This window comes from Cucumis sativus, chromosome 6 (assembly GCF_000004075.3).
Source record: "Cucumis sativus cultivar 9930 chromosome 6, Cucumber_9930_V3, whole genome shotgun sequence".
NCBI classification, from domain to species: Eukaryota; Viridiplantae; Streptophyta; class Magnoliopsida; order Cucurbitales; family Cucurbitaceae; genus Cucumis; species Cucumis sativus.
The window spans coordinates 19435068-19447679 of record NC_026660.2 but is presented as its reverse complement, the minus strand read 5'-3'; the positions used below and the strand labels follow the sequence as shown (position 1 = coordinate 19447679).

The following is a 12612-nucleotide window of genomic DNA, read 5'->3' as shown; positions in this document are numbered from 1 at the left end:
ATTCTATAAGACATATGAATAAGACATAAGCTATAAGCTTTGCTTCCTGACGAAGAATCTTCTACTATTACAATACATAAGAAAATTCTATTTCATAAACCCTGTAACATAATTGAGGTGATAGATGATTATTCTATACCTACCGATAGTTTCATTCTTAACATTCATAAACACGATGCAAGAGCTATCAAATTCTATTTATGTTCTCGAGAATGGCCGGTTTAACAATAATGTTAATTTTTGTTTTCTATTTTAAAATAATAACGCTGCTTACTAATCTTTTTTTTTTCCATTTGGCATTCTACTTTTTCTACTCAGCTTTCTTTCCCTAGTGATAACAAATAATACGGGTGATAAAAAACTTAATCACTCACTTGTTTCAGCCACCGAAAGCCTTTCTGCTGTAGAAATAGAAGATGGGTTTAAGTAGGTAGATTTACTTGCATTGTATGTGATGTTCATATGAACTCTCAATTTCATCGAGACCAATTTCTCACTCAAACATGGTCTTGCATTCTCTAGAAACGTCCTACAAACAAAAATGAAGAACAAAAAACTACAATAGAGGTCTATGAAAAAGTTACAAAGGAAAATCTCAAAAACTGATATGTAAGTCATAACAAACCTTAAGTCCTCTTATCGTGGGTTAAAATGGCACGTAAGGTTTTTCCAAGAGTCCGAGCAACCAGCATGTAAATAAGTTAAGTCAACTAAATTTGCTATAAATTTACTCGTATTAACATTATCAATGTTATAGACTTGAACAACTTCAAATTTATCAATATAAAATATGCTTTAACAAAACGTACCTTGAGGTTCCTCCAACCTTATTAAAAAAGCAAATAATCCAACAATTTAACAAATTTATAGTGGCATATTATGTATATCAATTGATCACAACAAAATAAGATCGAACAAATACCCATGAGTAATATTTAGCCACCAAATGAATAATGATGAAAACCTGAAAACAAAACCGAGAAAAAAAAGGAAACAATTCATCAACAAAACAAATTTAAGGGGACTAAAAAATTGCTTACCTTTATTACACACTTCAAATATTAAGAAAAGTGGAGGGAGAAAAACCAACCAATAATCAACAAATAAACTTCAACACAAATAGCTATAAATTTTCTTATCTAAAGGTATCACAAATAAGTCCATCAGTAATAACAAAAATAAAAAGGGCAATGTGCAATTGAATTCTGCAGTCGTAAAGCTATGCTAAAGGCATTATGAAATCAAAACTTGAACACTAAACAAGAAAATTTGCAAAACAAAAAATTACTAGACATCATTAACTAAAGTACCAGCACAACAATGAATGTGTAACCTCCGCAAGAGCAAAACCCGAATGGAGAAGAACATGAAGAAATATATAAATAGAAGAAACATAAAAGACAAACATGAAACACATGGGAATATACAAAGGGGATAAATAAAAGTACAATTATAAAGTGATGAAGCACAAATATAGGTATCAACAGAACCAGAATACAAGTCTTACCCTATCTCGACTGTCGAGGAGTGTTAACCAACCGTCGGAAGGTTGGTTTTATTTTTTAGAAAAAATTAATGTTGTCTGAATTCTTTTCCAAGCCACTAACCAGCCCCTCCTTATCTATGATCGACGATCAACTCCTCAACCTCTAATTACATTTAAAAGAGTGATGCGAACATTGTGTGAAATCCCAAACCTTTGATGGATCCCACCATCACTCTCTTTCTATCCCCTTCAAAACCTCATTATTTTCAAGAGAGGCCTCAAAGCTTCTTCCAATTAACATAAAAGAAGAATGAAAGAGAAGGAGAGAAAGGGAAAGTGGTTCAAAAGCTATGGAAAAAAAAAGTAAAAGAAAATGGTCTACTCATTGGCACATTCTCACACAGATGATAATGTTAGGGCAAGGCAATGAGAGACAGAATGCATTGGAGCCTTCTCCTCTACTTTCGAAGATTTTAACAAACTAAAATATGCAAATGTTACAAGAAAGATCTTTGGAGATTTGAAATAATCCAAAATAAAGAAAAAGGAAAACCCCAATATGTACAAATTTCAAAATCTAAAACTTGAAAAAGTGATTGAATGATGATATATGTTTGTACAGTCAATTATAGAGACAGTGAAACATTAAAACAAAAATGAAACGTACCAAGATAAAAAGAATAGCAACTAGTATTATGACCTTTGTATGTCTTCAAAATACAAACATCAAAATGAATCAAGAGATCTACCACACAAATAATGGTATCAACACAAATAAAGCAATTGTTTTAGTAATAATATTTGAGTACAATTACACTAAGCATGCTATTGTCCTTGACAAATTTACATTCTTCTAATCGAACAAAATCTGACCTTATAAATAGTGATAGAAACTGAAGATGAAAGCAAGTTTAGCTACAACTTCAGACCGTGATATATATGACGGAACCAATAAAAAAAGAAGAGTACCTAACTATATATACACAGAGGAGATCTGATGCTTACTAGCACATCAGAGGCTCAATCAATTTATATTTAATTGAAAAACAATCCCTATATTTTGATGCATACACATTGAATAGCCTCTGATTCAATCAAATTTACAAAACTACCTCCATAAAATTACATAATGGGGGAAGTTCGACCGGATGCACTGTGCTTTACCAGAACCACATGAAATTATATGGAACATAGTTCATTCAATTAACTTTCTATTCAATAATTGAAACAAATGGAAAGAGGACAATTGAATATTAAATAAAGATGGAATTAATTGGGAACTCACGGAGTAATGCGATTTGTTCCGGGGCTCACCACTGGAGTTAGAAGAGAGACAAGTATTAGAAAGGAAAGGAAGAGGAGCGTCTGATATATAATCCAGAGGATTCTTTGATGAGTGGAGTACTAGTAGTAGTAGTGGAGGTTCCAAGGACATTGAAGTCAATCCGGTGAGAGTGAGGGAATCCAGAAGGTTGAGGTTGAAGAGTGTAGAAATTGCAACCAAAATCGATGATGATGGTGGAATCGAAATTGCGAGGGAAGAAGAAAAGAGCATCACAGGTCGAAGTAGAGGAGGAATCAACACTGGAGAAAGGAGGAAGATGAGGAGAACCTGCCATTAATGGAAGAGGAAGGAAGTGAGAGAGAAAGGAGAGAATTAATTAATTAAAGAGAATTAGGGTTTGAGAAGAGAAAGGGAAAATGGAGTGTACGAACAAAGAAGAAGAAGAAATAAATGGAAAGGACGCGATAAGAGAAGAAGATGGAGGATGGATCGGTGAAATGGGTATGATAGGGTTTCTTCCTTAAAGAAACGAAAATTGAGAGATAGGCCTTAGGGTTTTTGAAAAGAGAAAGGAAAAATGGAGTGTACGAAGAAATGGAAAGGACGCACTAAGAGAAGAAGATGGAGATTGGATCCGCGACTTAAAGAAGAAGATGGAGATGGATCCGCGAAATGGGTTATGATAGGGAGGAGAGGAAGGAGAGGGAGGAGAGGGAGACTTGGCCGTTAAGAGAAGAGGAGAAAGAAATTTTAAATGAGAGAGACTGTACATGTAGGGTTTTTATTAGAATTTGTTTTTTAAAATCTTGCTTAATTGGATTTAGAGAATTTTGTGTATTCGGTTCACCGACTCGTATTAGCTGTCCATTGGTCCATTGTTTTGTCATTTTTTTTTCAACAAACTAAATGTTTTAAGCCATTTACAAATTAGATTTCGATAAATCGATAATCATATTTTTTTTACAATATAGGACTAAAAAATATAACTAATTTATATATATATATATATATATATATATATATATATATATATATATATATTAATATAATATATATATATATAATAATACATACAACAGTATTTAGTTAAATTACAAAAAAAAATTCTTTTGAATTTTGTAGTTTGTGTAAAAAAATAACCTTAAACTTTGAAATGTTAAAAAAAATTGTTTTGAACTTTTAAAAATTATTCATAAATACATCTACATACCGTAGGATGAAGGTATTGGCATGCTTCTCTAAAAAAACTTTCCAAAAAGATGTTGTGTGACTTTTGAAAAGAAAAATTACAAATGGGGTCGTTTTTAAACAAATTAGATATATCGAGTTATATTTCTTTAATTTTTTTCCTTTTTTCACATATTATCAATCACATCTTACTTTTTTCTTTTTTCTCTGGAACCCTGCAAAAATAACAAAAACATTTATAATCACATGACTCATGTCACTACATTTTCTAAATTTTAAAAGTAGTAAATTTAAAAGTTGATAACCCTATGATTTATCGTTTGATAGTCATCTAATATCACTAATTTTGTCAATATTCGTAATATCCAAATAAGGTTTCTTGGTGAGTCTAGAGTCAAACGTGAGGACTTCTACTAAAAATATATTTATATTTTGAAATTATCATAAGGTGATTAATAACATACACCCTAAGAACAATAGCGGTATCATCCACTTGTAAGGGGGGAGGGGAGTCATCCACTATAGATAAGGTCCACTTGTCTCCCTCACCCAACTTCATAAGGCTGCCAAAAGAGTTAGGCATAATCACATCCACACGTTTACCCTTCTCTCGAACATAAACCAACTCTCTTTTCTCCCTAATAACGAGTAATTTCATCTCGATTACCGCTACCTCCTTTTCCTTAATATGCCTAATGGGGAGCTATTAGTCTTACTTTCCTCCAAACTATTTAAAGTCTAACACCACATCCACAAGACACAATTGTCCGTTCCTCCTCTTTGTTTGAAACCACCTTACTCACATCCTCCTCTCGATGATTTTTGTTTTCCATAATCTTAGGACACTTACCACTAGAATGCCCAAAAGACCGGCACAAATTACACCTTCGAGGCTTCCACTCATAATTCACAGCCTATAACGAAATCCTCTCCCCTAAGGTGAATTGTAAATTCAGCAGGCCATAGGAGAGTCCACATTTGATTCAACACATACTCAAGCATGTGACAACCTTCGTCTTTCCTTAGTAGCTAGATCTAAAGATAGAGGTTTGCCTATTAGCACTAGCCACAACAGTCAAACTGACATCTGTCCATAACTCCATTGGAATCCTACCTAGTTTAATCCATATAGGAACATAATAAAAAACAAAGGATTTAGGGACAATACCTGGAGTCCATTTACAGAGGAGCATACTTTTGCCAGCAAGATGTCGCGATCAACGTGATAGGATCCATTCAACAAGTTTTGGGCATCTGAATTGGAAACAGATGAGTCCGTTCTCAAGAATTGTAATCGTTGGCATTTTAATTTTATCAACAATAACAACGAGCTAAACAAAATCCTCTATCCAGGACGCACTAATGAAAACTAAAATGTAAAATAAGTACGAAGTAATTAATTAAAACAGAAGACAAAAGAAACCCAAAGTAAGTTGACAAAATGCCCACAATAAGCTTCAAGATGAGTAAGAGGGAACACCCAAGAGAAACATGAATAGCCTTGCTAACTTTTCACTACTAGCCAACTACATATTTTTTTACAATACGTGTTAGGGAAATCTTTTGTAACGACCCAACTTTTCTAGGTAAGTCGAGGTCATTAATTTTTAACAAAGGCAAACCGGCGAGGGGCAGGAAGGAAGCGTGATTGCCATAGGAAACGTGTCATTTTGCTTCCGCTTATGGTTTCTTTTGAGGTTTAAGATGTATTAAAACTTATTTTACAAACTTTTATTTGTAAATAGTATATTTTTAAGTTTTCTTGAATATTTGAAAAATCAGGCCTGACATAAATTTGTTTTTCAATTGACTTACGTTTCATTTTGTATCAACCAAAGTCTTTTGTTAAAAATTAATGACCTCGACTTACCTAGAAAAGTTGGGTCGTTACAGTTGGTATCAGAGCCTAAGTTTTAGGTTCTGTAGACTGACTTACGATGTAAGTCTATGTTTTTGTGTTCCTATGGCTAACGCGACCCTTCGTCTCTCGTCAGGTATGCTTGATGCTTATATGTATGGTTTATTTGCATGACTTTGCCTAAATTAAACTAGATTGCATGACGATAAAGACTTGCTTATGCTTATGATTAAGACTTTTTTTAAAGAGTGTTGTTGGTGGATAATAGGAATTATGCCGCCAAGGGGAGGTGTACGTAGAGGAGGTCGTAGAGGCCGAGGTAGAGGAGCAGGAGGCCGAGGTAGAGGAGCAGGTCGTAATCAGCCTACTGAGGGTCAAGCTGAACAGCGAATTCCTGCTGCACCCGTGACTCACGTCGAGTTTGATGCACTGTCTGCTCACATGGAGCAGAGGTTTACGGAACTTATGACGGCTATAGCTCGAAACCAGCAGGCACCTGCAGTTCCACCTGCACCTGTGGTTCCCCCTGTACCAGCAGCTCCACCTGCACCAGCAGCCCCTCCTGCACAAGGATTGGCTGCACAACAGCCGCAGATATTACCGAACCAACTTTCTGCTGAGGCGAAACATTTGAGGGACTTTAGGAAATATGACCCTCAGACGTTTGATGGGTCACTGGAGGATCCTACTAAAGCTGAGTTGTGGTTGTCCTCTGTGGAAACCATATTCAATTACATGAGATGTCCCGAGGAGCACAGAGTTCAGTGTGCTGCTTTTCTACTGAGGGACAGAGGCATTATCTGGTGGAGGACTACAATGCGCATGCTAGGTGGAGATGTGAGGCAGATTACCTGGGATCAGTTTAAAAACTGCTTCTATACCAAGTTTTTCTCGGCTAACCTTAGAGACGCCAAAAGCCAGGAATTCTTGGAGTTGAAGCAAGGACATATGACAGTCGAGGAGTACGACCAGGAGTTTGATATGCTGTCACGTTTTGCCCCTGAACTTGTTGGTAACGAGCAGGCTAGAGCTGATAGGTTCGTCAAGGGATTGAGAGATGAGATTAGGGACTTTGTGCGAGCACTAAAGCCCACTACCCAGGCTGAAGCGCTGCGTCTGGCAGTGGATATGAGCATTGGGAAGGATGAAATACGGCCAAGGAGCTTTGATAAGGGATCGTCGTCTGGTCAAAAGAGAAAAGCAGAGCAGAGAACTGTGGGAGTTCCTCAGAGGAACTTGAGACCAGGCGATCCTTTTCGCAGTTTCCAGCAGAGTTCTGGCGGGGCAGGAGACACTACTCGAGAGAAGCCATTATGCAATACGTGTGGGAAACGTCACCTGGGTCGTTGTTTGATGGGAACGAGAGTCTGTTATAAGTGCAAGCAAGAGGGACACATGGCTGATAGGTGTCCCTTGAGATCTACTGGGGCTGGACAGAGCAGTCAGGGAGAGAGACCTCCACAGCGGGGTACAATCTTTGCCACTAATAGATCAGAGGCAGAGAAGGCCGCACAGTGGTGACAGGTACATTACCAGTGTTAGGGCATTTTGCCTTGACCTTGTTTGACTCGGGATCTTCTCATTTATTTCATCGCTTTTTGTGACGCATGCATGCTTAGAGGTGGAACCCTTAGATTATGTTTTGTCAGTGTCTACACCGTCTGGAGAAATTATGTTGTCTAAGGAAAAGATTAAAGCGTGTGAAATTGAGATAGCTGGTCGTGTGCTGGACGTAACCTTGTTGGTATTAGATATGCGTGACTTTGATGTAATTTTAGGTATGGATTGGCTAGCTACTAATCATGCTAGTATTGATTGTTCTCGTAAGGAAGTTGTGTTCAGTCCCCCTACTGCATCTAGCTTTAAATTCAAGGGGTAGGAACAGTAGTACTGCCTAAAGTAATCTCAGCTATGAAAGCTAGTAAACTACTCAACCAGGGTACTTGGAGTATTTTGGCAAGTGTGGTGGATACTAAGGAAGATGAGACTTCTTTAACTTCAGAACCTGTGGTAAGAGAATACCCAGATGTATTTCCAAAAGATCTTCCAGGACTACCGCCACATAGAGAGGTTGATTTTGCCATTGCGTTGGAGCCAGACACTACTCCTATTTCTAGAGCCCCTTATAGGATGACTCCTGCTGAGTTGAAAGAACTGAAGGTACAGTTACAGGAATTGCTTGACAAAGGCTTTATTCGACCTAGTGTGTCACCTTGGGGTGCACCAGTATTGTTTGTGAAGAAGAAGGATGGGTCGATGCGTCTTTGCATTGACTATAGAGAGTTGAATAAAGTAACAGTCAAGAACAGATATCCTTTACCCAGAATCGATGATTTGTTCGATCAGTTACAGGGAGCCACGGTGTTCTCTAAGATTGACTTACGGTCAAGTTATCACCAGTTGAGGATTAGAGACCGTGATGTTCCTAAGACTGCTTTTCGTTCGAGGTATGGACATTATGAATTCATAGTAATGTCTTTTGGTTTTGACTAATGCACCTGCTGTATTTATGGATTTGATGAACAGGGTGTTTAAGGATTTCTTAGACACTTTTGTGATAGTCTTCATTGATGATATTTTGGTTTATTCCAAGACTGAGGCCGAACATGAGGAACACTTACATAAGGTGTTAGAGACTCTTTGAGTCAATAAACTGTATGCTAAATTCTCTAAGTGCGAATTTTGGTTGAAGCAGGTGGCTTTTCTTGGTCATGTGGTTTCCAGTGAGGGAGTTTCAGTAGACCCTGCAAAGATAGAAGCGGTTACCAGTTGGTCTCGACCCTCTACAGTTAGTGAGGTTCGTATTTTCTGGGTTTAGCAGGGTACTACCGGAGGTTTGTGGAGGATTTTTCACGTTTGGCTACTCCCTTGACTTAGTTGACAAGGAAGGGAACTCGTTTGTTTGGAGTCCAGCTTGCGAGGATAGTTTTCAGAACCTTAAGCAAAGGTTAGTTACTGCACGGTCCTTACAGTACCAGATGGATCCGGAAGTTTTGTGATTTACAGTGATGCTTCCAAGAAAGGACTGGGTTGTGTTTTGATGCAGAAAGGTAAGGTGGTTGCTTATGCCTCTCGTCAGTTGAAGAGTCACGAGCAGAACTACCCCACACATGATTTGGAGTTGGCAGCAGTGGTTTTTGCATTGAAGATATGGAGACATTATTTGTACGGTGAAAAGATACAAATCTTTACTGACCATAAGAGCCTGAAGTACTTCTTTACTCAGAAAGAGTTGAATATGAGACAGCGAAGGTGGCTCGAGTTGATAAAGGATTATGACTGCGAGATATTGTACCATCCTGGTAAGGCAAACGTGGTGGCTGATGCTCTTAGTAGAAAAGTATCACATTCGGCAGCACTCATTACTAGACAGGTACCATTGCATCGAGACTTGGAGAGAGCTGAGATTGCAGTATCTGTGGGGAGAGTCACCTCACAGTTAGCTCAATTAACGGTGCAACCGACTCTGAGGCAGAAGATTGTTGATGCTCAGAGTAGTGACCCTTATTTGATAGAGAGACGTCGCCTTGTTGGAATGGACAGACTGATGAGTTCTCCATATCCTCTGATGGTGGGTTGATGTTTGAGAGACGTTTGTGTGTGCCAGCGAACAGTACAGTTAAGATTGACTTACTAGATGAAGCCCATAATTCTCCATTTTCCATGCATCCTGGTAGCACGAAAATGTCAGGATCTAAAACGTTTTTATTGGTGGCGGAATATGAAAAGGGAAGTGGCGGAATTTGTTAGTAAGTGTCTAGTATGTCAGCAGGTTAAGGCACCTAGACAGAAACCAGCAGGTTTGTTACAACCTTTAAGTGTGCCAGAGTGGAAGTGGGAGAATGTGTCGATGGATTTTATTTCAGGGCTGCCTAAGACCCTGAAGGGTTTCACAGTGATTTTGGTTGTGTAGACAGGCTTACGAAATCGGCACATTTTGTACAGGGAAATCCACTTATACTACTGGTAAGTGGGCACAGTTGTATTTAACTGAGATTGTGAGACTGCATGGAGTGCCTGTATCGATTGTTTCTGATAGGGATGCACGGTTTACTTCCAAGTTTTGGAAGGGACTTCAGACTGCTATGGGTACGAGATTGGATTTCAGTACAGCCTTTGATCCACAGACTGATGGTCAAACTGAACGTTTGAACCAAGTTTTAGAGGATATGCTACGAGCTTGTGTTCTAGAGTTTCCAGGTAGTTGGGACTCTCATCTACATTTGATGGAGTTTGCTTATAACAACAGTTTCCAGGCTACCATCGGTATGGCACCATTTGAGGCTTTGTATGGCAAATGTTGTAGAACCCCTGTTTGTTGGAGTGAGGTTGGTGAACATAGGTTGATGGGACCTGAATTAGTTCGGTCTACTAATGAGGCTATTCAAAAGATTAGAGCACGTATGCAAACAGCGCAGAGTAGACAGAAGAGCTATGCAGATGTACGATGAAAAGACCTTAAGTTCGATGTGGGAGAAAAGTATTCTTGAAGGTAGCACCTATGAAGGGTGTTATGCGTTTTGAAAGAAAGGGAAGTTAAGTCCTCGTTTTGTTGGACCATTTGAGATCTTAGAGAGGGTTGGTGTTGTGGCGTATCGCTTGGCATTACCACCATCACTCTCTGCAGTTCATAATGTTTTCCATGTTTCGATGTTGAGAAGTATGTGGCCGATACGTCTCATGTAGTGGACTACGAACCTTTGGAGATTGATGAGCATTTGAGCTATGTAGAACAACCTGTGGAGATTCTGGCTAGAGAGGTAAAGATGCTTCGTAATAGAAGCATTCCATTAGTAAAGGTTTTGTGGCGGAATCATCGAATTGAAGAGGCGACATGGGAGCGAGAGGAAGAGATGAGGACTCGTTATCCAGAGTTATTTCAGGATTAAAACTTTCGAGGACGAAAGTTTCTTAAGGAGGGAAGAATGTAATGCCCCAAAGGTATATATATATATATTTTGTTTTTATTTTATATATATTTTTTAATATTTAATTTAAATAAAAAGAAAAGAAAAAGAAAATTTCTTTTTTTTTTTCCTTTTTCTTTTCTTTTCTTTTCTCTCTTTTTCTTCCTCCCGTGCGCCGCGACCCCATCCGTTCTCTTCTCCTTCCCGTTCGCAGCAACCGCCGCCTTATCCGTTCTCTTCTCCTTCCCGTTCGCAGCAACCGCCGCCCCATCCGTTCTCTTCTCCTTCCCGTTCGCAGCAACAACCGCCGACCATCCCTCTCTTTTCTTTCCGCCGCAGCCCAGCAACCGCCCCCCTATTCTTCTTTCCGGTCGTTTTCTTCTCTTCTTCGGATCCAAAACTGCCGCTTGTAACAGTCGGCCGCCGCGTGACCTCTGCCAGCGCCGTGTGACCCTCTGCCCAGTCCCGCGCGCAACATCTGTCTCCGTCGAAGCCAAGCCAGTCGCCGTCCATTCCTCTCCTTTCTCCTCTGTTTTCAGCCAGCCGCCGCCGATTCCTTTCTCTGTTGTCTGCAATGCCGCGCGACTCTCCGTCCGTCTGTATACGGTCTCTCCGTCGCACGTCGTCTCTTCGCAAAGCTACTGCTCGACTTCTTCCGCGAATAACATCTGCCGTGAACCGAACTAAAGACCCCAGATCCAACTTTCTACGCGTCGAGTTCCTTCTTCGTCCTGCACAGGATTGGGTCGTTAGCTGTCGTTCCTGCTTTGCCACGAGTCATTAAATTCTGATTGGTAAGATTGAAGTTATGAAATTCGTAACTGTTTCTAAAATAAACTGAAGTAATATTACAGGACTAATTGGTTGGAGAAATCGTTTACTGTTCGATTATAGGTTGAAGGTAACGTTCGAATTCCTTGGGTTCGCAGCAAACAATTGATTCTAGTTAGAACTAGTTTCGCGAAGATTTGGGTAAGTTGTAAAAAAAAAATTCACATTGGGTTGAATTTAAATGATTGATGCGTTGAAGAGAATTATTGAGAAATTGTCTTAATGTTTAGGTTCGTTCTTCGTAGACTTCAACGTGGTTAAGGAGCTTAACTAACTTGAAAGTAAGGGATTTTCTACTGGACTCACTTATGATTGTGAATTGTATGTGTTGAATGTATACTGTGGATTGACTGAAAATATATATATGCATATGAATTGAAGTAGACTTAATGTTGAATGCATATTGTGATTGTCATGGAATATATATATGTGTGTGTGGACGTGGACAGGACGAAAAATTGTAGATTGTGTTTGTATGAGATGCAGATGTGAACTTGTGATTGTCGTTTAGATTGGGTGTACGTTACGCTAAAGTATGACTGTGTGCTGGTGAACTGAGGGGTGTATTGACTGTATAGTTTGATTGACTGACGTATTAGTATATTATTGACAGACATATGACTAAAGTGAGATAAGTTGACTGTTAGGACGTTGAGAGAGAGAACTTTATGTTTTGAAGTAACTGAAAGATGGATTGAATGGAATGAGGGGAAAATTGTTAGCTTTTATTGGGATGTGTGCCTTGTAGGTGTCCCACGGGATCACCAATTTATTTTGCACCTTCGGGAGCATTAGACTAATATGTGTTTCTGCAGAACACTAGACTGATATGTACGTCCCTCGGGGCGTTAGACTGAGATGTGCATCCTACGGGATCACAAGACTGCGACTGTACAGGGTGTCCCAATAGAACGTTAACAATCTATTTTCCCCTGACGGGACCAGTAGAGGGTCTCTTACTGAGTATTGTTATACTCACCCTTCTTATGTTTAATTTTCAGGTAAAGGTAATAAAGGTGGCAAACCGGCGAGGGGCAGGAAGGAAGCGTGATTGCCA

At 39.0% G+C, this 12612-nt stretch overlaps 1 protein-coding gene and 1 long non-coding RNA gene across 2 annotated transcripts; both read left to right on the top strand.

The window, feature by feature from the left end:
* The first annotated feature begins 5800 nt into the window (after positions 1-5800).
* LOC116404512 lies at positions 5801-7338 on the top strand. Its single transcript, XM_031887030.1, has 2 exons — positions 5801-5953; positions 6086-7338. The coding sequence occupies exons 1-2, from the start codon at positions 5815-5817 to the stop codon at positions 7336-7338; spliced, it is 1392 nt and encodes a 463-aa protein (XP_031742890.1). The 5' UTR covers positions 5801-5814.
* Positions 7339-11460: 4122 nt separating this feature from the next.
* LOC116404704 lies at positions 11461-12612 on the top strand. The gene is made up of 4 exons (XR_004217711.1): positions 11461-11518; positions 11619-11696; positions 11786-11836; positions 12557-12612. It is a non-coding gene; the product is annotated as an uncharacterized LOC116404704 (long non-coding RNA).

Coding starts and splice junctions, on each gene's coding strand:
- LOC116404512 (XM_031887030.1), top strand. CDS start 5,815: ATGACCTCGACTTACCTAGAAAAGTTGGGTCGTTACAGTTGGTATCAG. Junction 5,954..6,085: donor GACCCTTCGTCTCTCGTCAG/GTATGCTTGATG, acceptor GGTGGATAATAG/GAATTATGCCGCCAAGGGGA.